This window comes from Echiichthys vipera, assembly GCF_963691815.1.
Source record: "Echiichthys vipera genome assembly, chromosome: 11".
In the NCBI taxonomy this organism is placed as follows: domain Eukaryota; kingdom Metazoa; phylum Chordata; class Actinopteri; order Perciformes; family Trachinidae; genus Echiichthys; species Echiichthys vipera.
The window spans coordinates 15673573-15690816 of NC_139836.1; the positions used below are offsets into that span (position 1 = coordinate 15673573).

Consider the following 17244-nt stretch of genomic DNA (forward strand, 5'->3'; position numbering starts at 1 on the left):
CCAAACCAATCCCAACTCTTTGTGTGTGTTTGTGAAGTGAACCACACAGTAAAGGGCACAAACATAACAATGTGTTGAAGAAAAAAGCCAGTCAGACTCTTAACTGCTCTGATGTCAGGACATCAGAGTGTTTAGGCATCATGTATCGCTGAAGCTTTGGGCGTTACTGTTGTATTAATTATTTTCATGCATCGGGCTAATTACACTCTTGATCAGGACAAAGTTTCTTACTTTATTTCATTCAGAAATTATCTTGTCCTTCTATCACCGTTATGCTCAATGGGTTCAGTTATCTTTAGTATAATTGAGCTCCTCACTGTTAAACCTCTGCTGCGTGACTCAATGTATCCCCTGCCTCCTTAATAAGTCATAAAGTTGTAGAACACAAAGGTGTAGGACAAAAGAAAGACAAGACGGACAAGGTGTGACATTTCTAAATGGCAATGTCCTGATGATACCCTTAGCATGTGCCAGCTTTGCCTCCATCCCCTGGTATTGGCATTTATGAGTCACCTGTTTTTGCTGAGGTAGATCTCAGGGGCAAAATCATCTATTCAAAACACACACCAGGGCATCTCTCTCTCTCTCTCTCTCTCTCTCGTCCACTGGCAGTGAGACGGTGCTCGCAGTAGTGGGAAGCAGCAGTTGTTTTTCAAAGTCAAATTAGCAGTGCGCACCAGGAGTGTCTGTGAAAGGACACACTCAAAGATAATCTATAGACTGCTGGGGGCCAGCCACATCTTTATGAGCACTAACACTGGTGCAAAGGTTAGAAATATATAACAACGGGCCTTTGGTGCAAATCTGATTACTTTTCACGTAAACCTGCCAGTTCGAATAAACGTTAAGAAAGATTGCCAGAGCAATGATGACGAAACAATAACATGTACTGTTTATAGGTGCTCATTTACTTGTCTTTTTTGACATGAAATGCTTTTATCCTTTCTCTGTGTGAAAAGACTGTGTCATTGCTTGTTATTGCTGGGTCCCCCAGGAACCCCGGACAGAGTGAGTGTCAAGGTATCACTCAATACATTATTCATCACAAAACAAAGTACTGACATGTGGCATTTAAAGTAGATTTGAGCTGCCTCCCCGTTTAATAAATCGACCGTCTAGCCAGGTGAATTGTCAAAATGACTGAGCAGTGTTCATTGTAGCAGCTCTTTGAATAAGCATGGAGTCATCCGCACTGTGTTGTCTGTGTAAAGACATACCGTGTATAAGTAGTTGTCCTCAGAAGCCAGCCCGGACACGTCAGACGTACGTTTGACCAGACCTCTCCCCCTTGACTGACATTATATGTGTTTGCAGTCAGGAACGGATCTCCCCTTGTTGGAAATGGCACCTTTCTGTCAATTGTAGCCTATCTACTGTGCAAGTTAAATAGCTGTTCCTGCCGTGCACCTCCTGCAGCGCAGCACAGCGTGACTCAGTGCTCATACTCCAAACAGACAGATGGCCATTACACAGTGCTTTTGCAAAAAGGATCTGCAATCATTTCCATGAAGCCCAGGGGTGATGTAGCTCACCAGAAGCACATGAGATATGCTGTGTAAAAAACTTGCAGACATGGACCTCTACCTGGCCTCCTACTGTCTTTGTTTCTACCCGCTTCCTATACATACCTAACCCCACCCACCCACCAGGCCTCCAGTGGCCTACTTGTGATCATGCTGAGAGCGGAAGCTTTTGTGTAGTGGACAACCTCCTGACCGCAGCTGTTCATTTGATGTATAGGTGCGTTGTTTGGTGGTGTGTCAGCTCAGGCCGCAGAATTCCTCCTGCTACCTCTGCCCGGAGGAAGGAGAAGTGTCAGCTGGCCAACCTTGAAAAATAAAGTTGTCTGCATGAGGACACACTTATTATAACTCACAACAAATGGGATTGCAGTAGATAATGCTATGGGTGGCGACAAGATGGATAGTACATAGTTTTAGGATTGAAAAATAGCATAGTATTACTTTGCCCTAGTAAATCAAGCTTAAAAAAGTAAGTAAGTTATCATGAGTTGTCTGTAATTGGCTGATGAGATGCAGCCTTATTATCACACTTGAATCAGTCTCATGTCATAAAATGAAGCTGTAAAAACTCGAAGCTTCACTTGGCAGAAATGGAAATAGCCCTGAATTTGTGGGTTTAAAATATTTTTAACTTATGTTACTCCACTTTCATGGGTCTTTGTTGAATAAATGATGGGTTTGAAAACAGTTACAAAAGAAAAACACAAAAAGCTAATTACATCAAACAAAAAATAGTTTTTAAGAAAGTAAATCTATAGGCTCACTGTGACTTACAACATCACACTGATGAATGATGAAAGGTAGAGAAATAGCTGCAGGTAACAAAACCTGCAGGAGACCAAAGCTACCCATCTGAGATTAGATTAAAGGTTGCATTATGATTAAATAACATGATGAAACCATTCATTTTAACACTGTTTACTCATGCTGATGTTATGTAGAAACGCACCTCAAAGAATGCTTACATTAAATGTGCATGCCAACCTTGCCCTTGCCATGAATCAGTCATTACAGAAACATCTTCCCTTTACCATTATAAATGCATGTTTACTGTGGATGAAAGGAAAACTCTCTTGTCCCAGAGAATCGCTTCACACTTTAATCTGTTGTAACATAGCTTTGCATCTAAAGGAAGTTGCGCAATCCAGCGCGATTAGGGAGAGAAGCTAAACCATCGCATCTCAGAGATGAAACAGTTACCAGGAGCAGTAATAATTGAGCAGCACCAGAGACTCTCGCCACTTCTCTGTGGCCATCCTTGTGCATTTTTTAGCTCGGACAAAATTGACGCAAGTCAGACTAAACTGCAGCTTGTGTAACATCTGTGTGAGCCCCCCCCACCCCCCTCTCACACACTCAGCAGAGTGTGAATGTTTTAAAGTGAAAAACAAAAGGTCTGCGCCACACATGATGTGCTGGGAAGATGGTGCTCTTATGAATCACATCTCCATAGCTCTATTTCCTGTTGACAGTCTCAAACTGTCTCTGACAGGACACTGCAGATATTGATGGAGGGGCGGAGAGGGATGCAGGGTTAATTACAGTTTGATGACTGGAGGGGCCTCATAGTCAACATATCACCCACTTTCACAGGTGGAACACATCACTATCCTAAACACACTGGGCTTTCTCACTGTGTAAATACTGGCTTTGCTGAAAATAATCTAATTTGTTTATTAACTTGTTACATACCCTCTGCCAATAAATTGACTTTGAATGAGGATCCATAGAGATTTAAAAATGATAAATCTGTCTATGCCACAATACAGTGCATAACACTTTTACTACTAGTGACAATCACAGGCTAGTACTAACTTTACATCTCATTCCATTGAGTCGTGAACCAAAGTAATTTTTTATGTACCTTGTGTTTTAAAGTTACGATAAGACTGTATTGCCAGCTGGCTTTTTTAAATGTCCCATATTATGATCATTTTCAGGTTCAAACTTGTATTTGGAGTTTCTACTAGAACATGCTTACATGTTTTAATTTTCAAAAAACACATTCTTTCCCTTATACTGTCTGTCTGAATATACTTGTATTCACCCTCTGTCTGAAATGCTCTGTTTTAGCGCCTGTCTCTTAAAGACATCCTCCTGAAAAGGCTCAGTCTGCTCTGATTGGTCTTCCGCATCTGCACTCCAGCATCTCTGCACTGTAATGGCACTGCCGGGGCACTTTCTATATAGCATAGTTGTGACATCGCTGATGCCTTGCTTAAAGGGGAACAGTTTCTGTATATGGGCTGTATGCATTTCTCTGTGAATTTTGATACTTTTAAAGTATTTATATAGAAACCATGACATGCTTTATAATAAAAAATAATTGAAATCTCGTTTTTTACAATAGGGGATTTACTTCATGCCAACAATGATATAGTTGATAGGATTATGATCTAGCTAGAATTCCATAAGAACTCAAAGTCAACTTTGCCACCAGTACGTCCTCCACACCTAAAATATTAATAGGACTATCCATCTGTTCATACATAGCAGCAGTGCACTGACTTAATAACAGCTCATAATTTGGAAACAGTTGACTATTTCTCATTTAATGAATTGTCCCATCACAGCGGCTGACGTTAATGAGTGAAAGGCTTGGAGGGGGGGGCGGGGGGGGGGGGGGGGTATGGCAACTATTGTTTGTTAGAGTACAGGCGTCGCTAGGAGTGTGCTAATATGCTGCAACCTTTCTCAGATGTCTCTCTGTCTTCTCAGATTGCTAAACAGATGGTCCATAATGACTCAGCACAGACTATCTAATGTGTTCCTTACAAATGTGCCCACACATCATAACAAGGCAATAATCTTCAATGAACAAGCCTTTTGTTTTTATGGTTTTTTTTCTGTTATGTGTGTGTTTGGAAAATAGTAAAAATGTCACATCAGATAATCTTTATTATGCCGGGCATGTGAAACAATGCATGTGTGCTACTACAGATGCATTTAGTGAATTATTTGTCACACATCTGCTATGTGGTGTAATTTGAAGGTGGGAAATGCATACAATATGAGACTTCTGCTGAGGCTTTAAGTTCAAATCATTTTCATTATTCATTCACTGTGTGTCATCACCAAGGTGCAAGTACATTTGTTTTACAGTTATGTTTACTCAGAGTACTCTCCACATACTGACAGGAAGAAACCCTATTAAATACTCGAAGGACAGCTCACCAGCAGTCATAAAGTGCCATCTATTGGCAGACAGGGGAATTCTTTCAACATGGAAACGTGCTGCAATGCAACTGGCAGTCTTTCTTTTATTCTGAGATGATACAAAAACTGAATGTATTTCATCATTATTACTTATTTATAAGTTTCACTCACTGAGGTTTCTGTCTTTTTGCCCTGCCTTTGTTGTCAGTCAGTGATCTGCTCTGTTCACATACAGGTGGAGAGGGGAGATCCTGCAGTCCCAGGGGAGAAAGGAGAGAGAGGGAACCCTGTATGTATTTTTCCTGCAGTGACATTTACAATGCCATCATGTTACAGTGAGTCATTAACCAAGGCCTCCTCCCGCAGGGTCAGCCAGGTGCCGAAGGGGCTGGTGGGATGAAAGGACAAAAAGTAAGTCACATCAATGTCAAGTGTCATACGTGGTGATGCATGATGAACAGACTCTGTTTGTGCTCCCTGGGACTTGCATCTATACAGTATGTTGGGAAAAGGAGCAGAGCTGAGGAAAACAGAGAAATATGGTGGTGGAGGTAAGGATGTTCAAGCGATATAATTGGTATAATATACCAGAACCCAGAGGTTAAACCTTTTGAGTTAATTTTCTTCTTCAAGCCAGTTTATTCTCCAAGGGATATCCTCTAGCAACAAATAATGAATCTGTAGGTGAATATTTATTTGCTTTTATAGATGCTGTTGTTCCTGTAAGCATAGAATGTTCTTACTGTTGACAGTTTGCGTCTGTATGTGTGTGTGTGTGTGTGTGTGTGTGTGTGTGTGTGTGTGTATGTGTGTGTGTGTGTGTGTGTGTGCGTGTGTGTGTGTGTGTGTGTGTGTGTGTGTGTGTGTGTGTGTGTGTGTGTGTGTGTGTGTGTGTGTGTGTGTGTGTGTGTGTGTGTGTGGGTGTGTGTGGGTGTGTGTGTGTGTGTGTGTGTGTGTGTGTATGTGAGTACAAATTTGTATGGTTATACATTTTGTCATGTGTCAAGATTGAATGTCTTATTGTTTAAATGGTTAGGTGCCTGAACCAGTTTGTGCCTGTTTATCTAGCAGATCTAGCGATATTCTACATGTTGATTAACAGTTTTGGCTCTCTGGTGGTGCTAGATGAAAAGTCACAAGATCACCAAGCTCATTAAATGTCACGGTACGGGCACCGTAGATATGTGTACCAAATTTAATGACAATCCATCTAATAATTAGTCTAATAGTAATAGAGGAAAAGTCAAAGCATCACTAAAGCCATTGGGCTTCTTCCTCTGGGAACCATGAATGTCTGTAGGAAACATCAGTGCAATTATAAAAAACCGTGATATTTTCAGCTGGGCTCCAAAAATGCACTGTGCGACAAAGCATGGCCAAATATTTTCCTGATGGCATGGTAGCTAAACATGTTTAAATAAACTATGAGAATAAAGCAGATGGGTTGTGTAACTTGTTTTATCAAACCCTTAAAAGAGCTGTACTCAAAATATCTTTTAAAAATGGGTTAGGATTGCCTCCACGTGGCTCTAACAGACAGGGCTGACAGACATATATGCACATGCCGGCTATCAAAACAAACAACAGAGAAACTTGGATTGTTACACTATGAGGGAGAGTGACTGCATTCTCAGGACACCATCACTCCAATATACCTTTACACGGAAAATATGTGTTTGCTGCTACATTAAAGCTCTGAATGTTGAGTACAGTTCATTTAAGTCGCTATGTTTAGATATTCTCCAAAAATCTGCATGATTTGTATGTTTTTTGATCCAGATCTAGATGTTCTTGAAATAGCACATTTAGAGGATTGTGTAAGCTTCTAATACATGACGTATGGTACAGTGTGTGTTCTCTGAGTGCTTTTTAGTTGTTATATATTTATACTGTATATATGCAGATGTTGTCCTGTGTTTTCTTGTTTTAATAAAAGTAGGTAAATGGTAGCTTTTAAATTATGAATGGAAGAATGCGTGTTCCCAAATGCAATGCATAACAATTCACCTTTCTTTTTTTTTTAAAAAGAGCTATACACGGTATGAGTATATATACGCACATGCTATAAGTGCATTCTACGTGCAATGCACAATGTTGAAGTATGCTTTTTTTCAATGTTTTCTTTCCACTCTACTCATGGGTCTTGTGTTATCACTTGAGTTAGCCAGGATTTTTTCTGAAGTCTCCTCATGTTATTGCCTCCCTTATTGTTGCTTTAAAACCTATTGATGTAGCAGTTCAAGGTCACCAGTGGCAACTTGCTTTCAGAAGTAGTTTCTCAGTACAGTACAGTTTTTATGCTGTGTATTTTCTTACCTGTACTTGTTTTTGTTGCTGTCTATCTATCTCTTATATTGGCTGATATATACAATATTTCTGTTGTATTTTTAGGGTGACGTTGGCCCTCCTGGTCCTCCTGGTCCTGTAAGTACAACATAGTGGTGAAAGCCCACCTGACAAAATATTCTTCATTGTCAGTTAGTATCAGGGTAGAAAATATTCAGTGTAATTTGGACAATTTTTGCCCGTGATGTTTCACATTTGGAGGCATTTCTACAACATAATCACATTTTTTTTGTGTTTTATGTGTTGTCATACCCTTAATAATGATACAATGTTTCCCTTTGCCCCCGGTTATTTCTAAATAGTGATAAGTACGACATTGTGTTATCCTTTTTACCCCACACACTGTTGGATGACTAAATATATAATCTTGACATCAGTGCTTTGTTTTCTGCTGCCAACATTTTAAAAAAAGGTCCCATTTTTGTGCATCAGTAGGTGGTTCACATCCTACTATAATAAAAAAAAATTGGGGGACCAGGGAGGAAAAAGCAACAGCAGTGCTTACCTTCTATTTTTCTTGTTTTTAAAATCTGTCCTTTTGTTATTTACTTAAACATTATTATTATATTATATTGACAGTTAATTATCACATTCATCAAATCACAATAATATTGTAACAACTCAATGTTGAAGTTCACTTAATGATGAGAGAACAAAAAGTGAATTGCTTACATAAGGCATAATATGTAGTAATATCCTAAAAAACACTGTATAAACTAAGTGTAATCCCTCTCCATCTTCACTGATGACCCGTTGGAAGAGTGTGGTGGTGTCTGTACCCGCAGAGACCCTGTCCTCTGCCTGGATATTCTGTTTACTTGGTATTAATGGAGGGACTGGGACTTGTGTAGGTGTAGGCCTGGCCCATGTGAGGGTTTACCCCCCCAGCCAATAACAGCGCCCAGGGTGAGCAGCCCTCTGATTCCCAACTGCCAAAAAAACGATCAAACACTGACACACATGGCACAAGACGGTGCATTCACTCATAATCCGACAGGACTTTGTGAAGGTTTGTGTGTGATTTTTTGTACTTTAAAAGTACAGAATAAAATACTTTTTTTTCCTCTGATTCACTGCTTTTTCCTGGCTGAACGGCAATCGCTCTCTTCACTCAGGCTCTTGCCCACTCGACCATTGCTACTCTCGCTCTCTCTCGCTCTCTCTCTCTCTCTCTCTTTCTCTCTCTCTCTCTCTATCTATCTCTATCTCTCTCTGGCCATTGAGCATGAGTCGGCAACGATAGTTCTTACATATTATACCTTTTATAAAGTGCATGAAAGATGGGCAGCCTTTTCTAGCTAGTTAAGATTAGGTAGAGTTAGAGCTTCCTTTTTTTCAAGAAATGAACTCAATCATTTGTTGTTGTTCTTTACATTGATGTTATTTTTTTTCTAGGTACATACACAGCAAAGAAATATGCTTGCAGTAGCTTACACAGGCACTGAAAGCTGTGAACTGTGATTTTCTTCCCCTATCTGCTATCAAATGAACATATTTTACACTAGCCATCACCTACTGAAGTTGTAATCTTTCGCTTGGAACAAAAACAATCTGCAGGAAATGACCTGTTTATAATGTACAAAATTGTAAATTACAGTAAAAGGATTTTTGTTGGGAGACACTAATGCTACTTTTAGTGGAGAAACAGATAAAAGCAGAGAAACCCTGACGTCATGGTGACTATTTGATGCGCTGAAGGTGACACAGGGTGGGCGGTGCTGGTATGATAATGACTCCGAAGACATGCTGCAACTACAAGCACCCCTTTAAAAAAACAACTTGATATTAAAATATAAAAAGTGTCAAATGAAAACATGGCATTGGAGGGGTTTGACATTTAGATGACTCTGTCCTATCAGGTTTTGTTTAAAGACTTGCTGCTTCTGAAAGCTACAGGCATGAACTTGGAAATGTCTGATGGCTCTTAATCTCATTAATTGTTAGCGAGCAATTCATATGGAAATTTGACAACTTAATTATATAGCATACAAATATCGCTCACCCTCCACTGGTTTCACTGGTTTCTGTCTAAACAAGAAAGCTTCTACTTCCTTAATAAGACAAGATATCAATGTAGGCAGTTTTAAGGGATGTTCAAAACATTGAGGTCTTGTTTTGGAATTGTTTTTGAATACTTGTCTCTTTTCGCTAAATTTCATTTCAACTAGAGAAGGAGGATAAAGAAATATTCTGTCAAAACCGGAATAGGTAGTTGTGTTCTTTGTTGTGTAGTGAAGTATTGGCCAACCAGGATACAGGAGATGTAAACAGTACTATAGCACACAGCAGAGGAGAAAACATTAGTCAATTGATAAATGAGGCTATTTGAATATTTAGTACCAGTCTATGTCTGCGCTCTCTGCTTTCCCGTGGCAGATAATTTTGGCAGTTAAACATTGATTTCCCTTACACAGCAGAAGCAAGGGTTTGGATCATTACCCTCTCTTCATAAACCTTCTTGTGCCTGTGTTTATTAGTGACGGGGAGGAGCAGTGGGCTCATAGGCATGCATGACCATTACTTCCCCCAATGCCCTCAAAGTGGCAAAATGGTCCTTCCAGCTCTGACACTGTCCTGTTTTTATTGCTGCCAGTATTGCTTTACAATAGAGTTTTATAAACTATTAAACTGAATCTGTTATTCCAAGTTGAGTAAAAATGTTCAATACTATTAAATATAATAGTGAATATTTCAAAATCTGGCAGAAATGTCTGATCTGGTCACATACTGATGGGACTGAGACAAAGCAGATGCCTCGGTGATAGACTGCAGGTTGAAAGTTGACTCCGTGCACACACTCCACTTTACTGAAGGTTGTTTTGACCATTGCTGCTGAAGTAGGGCTTTGTGTAAAGTTTATTTGTATAGCTCTATTCACAGTAACACTCTCCACTCTCCCGGGCTCACTGGTCTAGAAACAAGGGCACAAAGAAAAGGGTGGACAAAGAAAAAAAAAAAAAAATCTAAAATGGGAAAAAACATAGGAAGAAGCCAATGATCTCAATAGAAGACACATCCCTCCAAAATTTAATTAGCATGGGGACACCAAAATGTTCCCCATCTGGATATGTCTTTCAGTTTCAAGATTGCTTCTATTGTCTCTCACTCCTTTTATCATTATGCTAAAACCACCCAAGACTGAACTGGTTCCAACTGCATACGGGGGTGAAACATGTGGATAACACAACACAAAGGGCCCATGGACATTAAGATGTAATGGATTCTGATGATTATAGATGGATAATTAGATCTGCTCTCTAGATTACTTTGCTCAGTTTTTGATACATTGGGCTTTAACCATTGGCCTCGCTTTAGAAACCTCTTTTTTTCTCAGTTAAAAAAAGCACTTATAGAACTTGAATGCTGAACATAATTTTCTGTTTATAAGACTGTGGATTAAAATTGACGTTAATGCCCCGTGTTGTCACTTATATCATTAGTTTTGCTATTGAATGGCAATTCTCAGTGTTTCCAGGATATTTTTTTTCAATCAATTGTGATCAGATTGTCTTTCGATCTTCCAGGTCTTTGAGCTGATGCGTACTTTATACAAAGAGTGATATGTTTGAACCTTCGTAATTGCTGCTTTGATTTGGTACTTAATGTGAACATTTCCCCTCTTCTACAACAGTAGTGTCAGGCATCAGTCCGCCTCAGCTGTTTGGTCTTGATATATCCTCTTTCACACCATTCAATATTGTTACCGAAGGCTCTACCCAGTGGCCTTGTCACCATATTGCTGAGCTGTACTGAAGATATAAACAAAATATAACAATATTAGAAAAATATTAGAAAAAAAATTAAATATATATTGATTTGTTATATATTTTTGAATCAAGGAAAAGTTGTTACCCCTATATTGCTTTTAAAAACAATCAACAGCTTTTACTTACAGTAATTGTGATATGATTGGAGACCACTTTATGGCTGGGCAATATTGATATTGTGACACGAGACTAAATATCATCTAAGATTATTTTTCTTTACCCACTTGGTCATTATATTTCCATTACTGATGATTACTTTTTTTTAAATATCATTGTGTAAATAGTCATCCCTATAATATCATCAGAATATTGACGTCACTATAATTAGTCAAAAATGTTGGGATATTTTATGTTTGCCTTATGTGTCTTTTTAATTTCTTCCAGGTGATGACAGCTCACGGATTAAGACAGCTCTCTGGAACTGTAAGCTTTCGGCTTTATGTATCTTCCACTTCAAACTCTACACAAGGTACATTTCTGTCAGGTTCTAAGGTGGTCTGTTTTCTCCTGTGTTCAAGGATGAAATTGAGAAGACCCAAAAGGGAGAGAAGGGAGATGAGGTAACTACTTCCCCGTTATTATTGCTCAGTCAAGCCACGTTAACCTTAAGAAACTCCAAAATATTTCATTGCATCTAACATTTGACACCACAGCAGGATTGTTTTTCAATTTCTTATGTAATATCTACAAAAGCAGTATTGCCATTTTATTTGGAAAGAACAAATGAACATCAACTGTGGTTCAGATGAGTTGGATGTCATCTTTGGGCAGAAAGAGGGGGAGCACAGACTAAATTGGCGTACAATTGTTGCCAGGACCTCAAAACAACAGATGGATCTACTTGAGACAAGTAGATTGCCGAGGCCACTGACACAGCTATTGACTAAACATTAAAGGACTAAATGAAAAAGGAAAAAGAGATGACATTTAAGCAATAGCTCACGACTGACCACGGTATGCTGTCATTAAATTGAATATAATACCCAGCTAGTTAACTTTGTAAGGCTATCAGTTTGTTAGATGTATGTTTTTTCACAGATGCGGATTTGCCCAGGAATTTGATGTCATAGCCATAACTTGTGGCGGCTGTGGCTTGGTGGCAGAGTGGGTCGTCCTCTGTTCGAGAGATTGGTGGTTCGATCCTCATCTCCCCCGGTCCACATGTCGAAGTGTCCTTGAGCAAGACACTGAACCCCAAATTGCTCCCTGTGCTGCGCATTGGTGTGTGAATGTGGTGTGAATGGTTAGATCAGATTAGATGGTATGTAGATGTCCACTGCCATCAGCGTGGATGTTTGTGTGAATGGGTGAATGTGACAAACACTGTGAAGCGCCTTGAGTAGTCAGATGACTAGAAAGGCGCTATATAAGTACAAGTCCATTTACCAGTCCATTTGTGCTGATTATATCACTTATTATATCATCGTGAACCAATCAGTTTGCTTGATTTCAGCTCTTTCAGTTCTCCATTTTCTAAGAAGCGAAACAAGTTTTCCTGTATTGTAGAAGGCACTCAGCATACGACCATGACGAGTAAAATGTTCTGAACGCAAGAGCAAAAAATGTTCTGTATGGTATCTATTTTTTTTCAAGTTGCCATTTTGATTGTAATCACATTCTCAGAACAAAGAAGCAAACTTGGCAAAGGAAACACTGTTCTTAACCTTCACACAATATGAAAGTTAACTTCATGAAGGTCCTTTAGGATTTTTTTTTAAGACTCATCCCAGTCAGCAAGAGGAATGGCATATTATTTTCTTTATGTCTTGAGAAATGATGATTTTCTATCTTTTTTACTTTGTACAGGGGGAGAGGGGAGCTCAAGGACCACAAGGCTTCAAGGTAACTTGTTGAAGATTTAGCACTTGCACTAGAACTTGAGCATCAATATCCACTGCCACCAAAATACGGCTCAAAGGCTTTTATTTCTATTGAGTATCACCTTTCCTTATTATTGAAAATATTCTTTCTTTGACATACAGTCTTGAGCTAGACAGCAGCACTACAACAGATTATATATATCTATATGATATTTTTGTGCTGTTAGAGACCCTAAAATTTCGAGCGGCACCACTGTAATTCTCTTCCAGTTGCAACTGAAATGGACCTTTACTCCTTTCTGTTTTTGACTTTTATACCTCTCCTAACTTTTGTATCTTAAATTCCTATATTCTATTGTGACAAGCCTAATCTTTTTCTCCTCCATTTTCCTGCCTCCCCTATAAATTTTACTCACCCATTGTTGCTGCTGTAACAGGGAAACATTGGGCTTCCAGGACTTAAGGGAGATCAAGGACTAGAGGTGAGTCTTTGTATTTACCTCATGTCAGTTGTGCCACCTATAGTAGGTCAAACAAAGACAAAAAAACCTGCTGAACATAATCACAGTAAGACAAAGGTCTCAAGTTTCAAGTTGAGGGTATTAACAGAACCGGAAATAAAGAATCCATGGGTTTGTTGGAGAGTATATTATAATTTGATGTTGTTACTTGTAAAACTTGATCATAATAACATTATTGCTCTATTGCTGAAGGAGATAACGCAACCATCGTTGCACCAATATGGCCCACTGATGAAAGCCCTTGCATTTGCAGTATTACGAAATTGGTGTCTGTGGCAACATTCCCAAGAAAAATCCCAAGCGGCGCTCAGTTAGTCATGTGTTTTCCAACATTCTGCAGTGGCAGTCCGCCAGAGAGGGTAGGCGGAGCTATCGCTAACTTGCTCTTCTACTCATGTTACACTGTTTGGATCTCTGGGAAGTTAGATCCAAAAACACACCTGCAATTATTGCTTATCGCCATAGGCGCCGCGAAAGATAATGGTACTGAGATCTTTGATATTGTTATTTATTTAGCATGGAAATGTAAACATCTCATTACAGTTTATTCACTGTTTCACTGTTTCGTCCGCTGATTTTGGTTAAAAGTCTGTTTCCATGGTAATGCTTATAATATTAATATGATAATGGGATATTTATTTGTAGAATATAAAGATGAACCCAAATAAATAATACACACATATAACACTTTTAACAAAGTAATGCTAAGTTTACACACATATTGTAAAGGCATTCACCGTTAACTAAATCACTGAAATGTATTATACTGAAAACTCAAATTGAGAATACTATGAATTCTTACTAACTTAGTACATGAAAATATTACGTATATGTATATGTAATATTTTCATTGCAGATCCTTTTTCATCCCACTCATAAAAAGGGATAAAAAGATAGCAGCCAAGTACTGATGCTTGTGAACGAAAAGGGAAATGCATATCATGCACTAGTCTAGAATATCAGCATAACCAGAACATATTTGGAATAACATGCTTGCAAACCTACAGCTGCTCAGTCGTGATGATATCCTTGACATGTTTTAATTGCCATGACACTAACCATGTTTTGTCTTTGTTTTTAAACTAGCGGTTGCGGTACTTAAACAATAATGCCATTTGAAAGACTCTCAAAAGTCATGTCCACAGTGTAGCTGGCTTGGCTGTAAGATTTGAAAGCCCAGACATTTTTGTCACCAAACAAAGGGAGAAAATAGCACAAAGTATTGGTTTTCCTTTGTGTTTTGCCAGGGCAAGCAAGGTCTGCCTGGACCCACTGGACTCCCAGGACTCCCGGGCGAGCCAGTAAGTATATTGGCGCTAGACACCAGCACTTCATGTCAAGCCTTCCTTTCTTTCATTGCCCTGACTGTCACCTTGCCATATCCTCTATTCTCTAACTCAGCCTGCCAAAATGAAGAGAGATAAACAAATAAACCTCAACAGGCAGAGACAGAGAGGAAGTAGAGAGAAAAGTCCAAAATTTTTACACAGACGATCAGTAATCAAATTTAAGAATTAATTAGTGGAAAGAGGCAAATCTAAGCTCTTTATGCCAGGAACGGAGGCAGAGGCTCAATCTGTTCTCCACACCTGCCTCAGTAATGAGCATCTGTCTTTACTCAAAAGCAGGGAGGGAAAAGAGGCATTTCATAAATCCTGGCTAAGGGAAATTATGTTGGAACACGGCAGCCCGCCGAAGCAGTGAGGAGGAGGAGATAAATGTGTGTGAGGAGATGAAGGCCTGATGATAGATGTTTCTCTTTTCACCACTATTTACAGAGCTCGCCAGGGGAGTCAGGGGTGCCTGGGAGAGATGGTCTGAAAGGAGAAAAGGTAGGTAAACTTCAAATCAACTTCTCACCTCAAAGAAAAATATGAAGCTATGATTTTTTTTTTTTATCACAGGTTGAACATGCTAGACAACTTGTGAAGACACCTTTCAGATTACTCCCCCCTGCATGCCATTCTCATCATGTGTTCTCCACTCTGTTGCCTCTGACTACTCCACAATATTTCTTCTTACAGTAGGACTTGTGAAAGCAGAGAAATGTGCATTTGACATGCATATTTGATGGGGTTTGTCACTTGTTAAAATAAACAAAGCTGTACTGAAGACTCCCCGCCCACCGGAGTCACTCTGTTATACTCACGGGCAGAAAAAATGACACCTTAAGTGCTCAAGCCACCTACATCCATTCACATTTATAATCCTCCTTTGTCATCTTCGTTCGACTGAAGCTATCTCTGATCCCAGAGGCAGCGCTGGTTGTACAATTATGTGGTAGACTATGAATAAATGGGAATAACAAAACAATCTCAAACAACCCTAAATATGAAACTGGAACCCAGAGACAGTTAGCATAAAGACTTGGAGAAGAGCCAACCTCTGTGGATACGTAAAAGAAAGAAACAGGCCCAGTTCTGTAACAAGCTCACAGTGACTGATTTTTAGCAGATTATGCTTCATTAATATAATATAATTATAAGATCATTATAAGATAATGCAAAGTACAGCTGAGACTGATAGAAAAGGTCAGAAGATCACCAAAGTCAATAGGATTCACCCTCAGGGGACCATTAATGTGGTTGTGTCTAGATTTACTAAAATTCTTGCAAGACTCACCGACAACCTGTCCTTACCGTAACGATTCAAGGTCTGTGCCTAACCTCAACGATCCCCTGAGTTCCGTATATATTGCATTACAATCTAGACATGACCCATAAATATTGGTACAAAATGTAATTGCAATCCATCCGAGTCTTGGCATCTGTAAAACCACATCACTAACGTTGCTAGAATGCATTAGCACTAAGGGACATAGTGCAAGTTCTTTTTTAGAAAGTGAAGCAAATGTTTCTCTTTTGTATCCATGACAAGAGTCACCAAATATATTTGAGGCAGGAAACAGAAAGCAGACACTACTGTTTCTGCCCTGTGGACAGCAATTTCCAACCTACAAACTTGATGGTTTTGCAGTCCCAAAAGCTGTCCCCTCTAACAAACAATGGTAATGTTTAAAACTATCGATGTGCAAAATGATCTGGGTAAATGGTGTGACGCCTCCCCCCCCCCCCCCCCTCCACCCTTTAGGCTCTCTCTTGTTCACCTCCCCGTGTGTAATACTGCACATCCTTTGCATTGTTGAGATGACAGAGCCTGTCTGAAATGTTGTCTGTGTGGACATTTATGAATACTGTCGGCCTTTCTGTTTATAGGGAGATCCTGGTGGAGTGGTGGGGCCACAGGGACCTAAGGGTGAGCCTGGAGAACCTGGAAGTGGACATACGGTGGGTACCATATCAACCTTAAACCATCACTTTCACGTCACATGGCGCTAAAGTAGAAGTTGTGTTCAAGAGAAGTTCACAAAGGATAAATCATTTGCAAACAGCTTATACAGCAGCAGACATGGCACAGGAAACTAGCTCTTCTAGCTGCGTAGCTTCCATGACATTATGGAGATGCAATGCCATTAAGTAATCCGCCATGGGATAACCCCAGCCTGGGTAATCACCTATCCTCCCACTTTGGAGCTTATTGCTGTTGAAGCTCTCTTTTTTTATGGAACTGGCTTTGCATATAGAAATGTCCATTATAGCATCCCCAAAAAGGCAACACATGTGCAGCCACAGCCTCAGTCCTGGTTGACGGCGCTTGCACTCCTCAATCACCGGCAAGTGCTCTGTGGCTTTAAACAATCATGTTTGTTTGTGTTTGGAAACGCTGAAGTGAACATTAAGCTCGACAGCAGACCTATTCATCCAGCATGGGGTAGTGTGTTCAGTTGGGCAGAGTAATAAGGGGAAGATTGTTTTTGAGGCAGAAGTATTTAAACCTCTTTAATGTACTCTGCACTATGATTGGAAAAGCGAGCTATTTACGTGTGCGTAAGTGTCAAGGGAAGATGCAGGCCAGTGACCTCATATGTTCTTACACACTTCAAAAACTAAAAAAAGAGAGCTGTCTTTCGTTAAGAACACACGTCCTTCTGCGTACAGTAGATCATAATAGTCTTTTAAAAATGCAATTTCTATTTGAAGGCTTCAGAGGAAAATGGATTCTGTACGATTTATGGTCTTTTTGTTTTTAAGACAAAGAAAAGGGGGGAAAA

The 17244-nt window shown here is 39.6% G+C and overlaps 1 protein-coding gene across 3 annotated transcripts in view; it reads left to right on the top strand.

Moving 5' to 3' along the window:
- LOC310953738 (uncharacterized protein) overlaps positions 1-17244 on the top strand; it is a 110083-nt gene that overhangs the window by 59446 nt on the left and 33393 nt on the right. For all 3 annotated transcript variants that reach the window (XM_083922876.1, XM_083922877.1, XM_083922878.1), the window contains 10 exons: positions 4915-4968; positions 5046-5090; positions 7071-7103; positions 11177-11215; positions 11311-11352; positions 12599-12634; positions 13050-13094; positions 14381-14434; positions 14912-14965; positions 16349-16420. In XM_083922876.1, coding sequence (XP_083779002.1) covers positions 4915-4968; positions 5046-5090; positions 7071-7103; positions 11177-11215; positions 11311-11352; positions 12599-12634; positions 13050-13094; positions 14381-14434; positions 14912-14965; positions 16349-16420 — 474 coding nt within the window. The remainder of the gene's footprint in view (positions 1-4914; positions 4969-5045; positions 5091-7070; positions 7104-11176; positions 11216-11310; positions 11353-12598; positions 12635-13049; positions 13095-14380; positions 14435-14911; positions 14966-16348; positions 16421-17244) is intronic.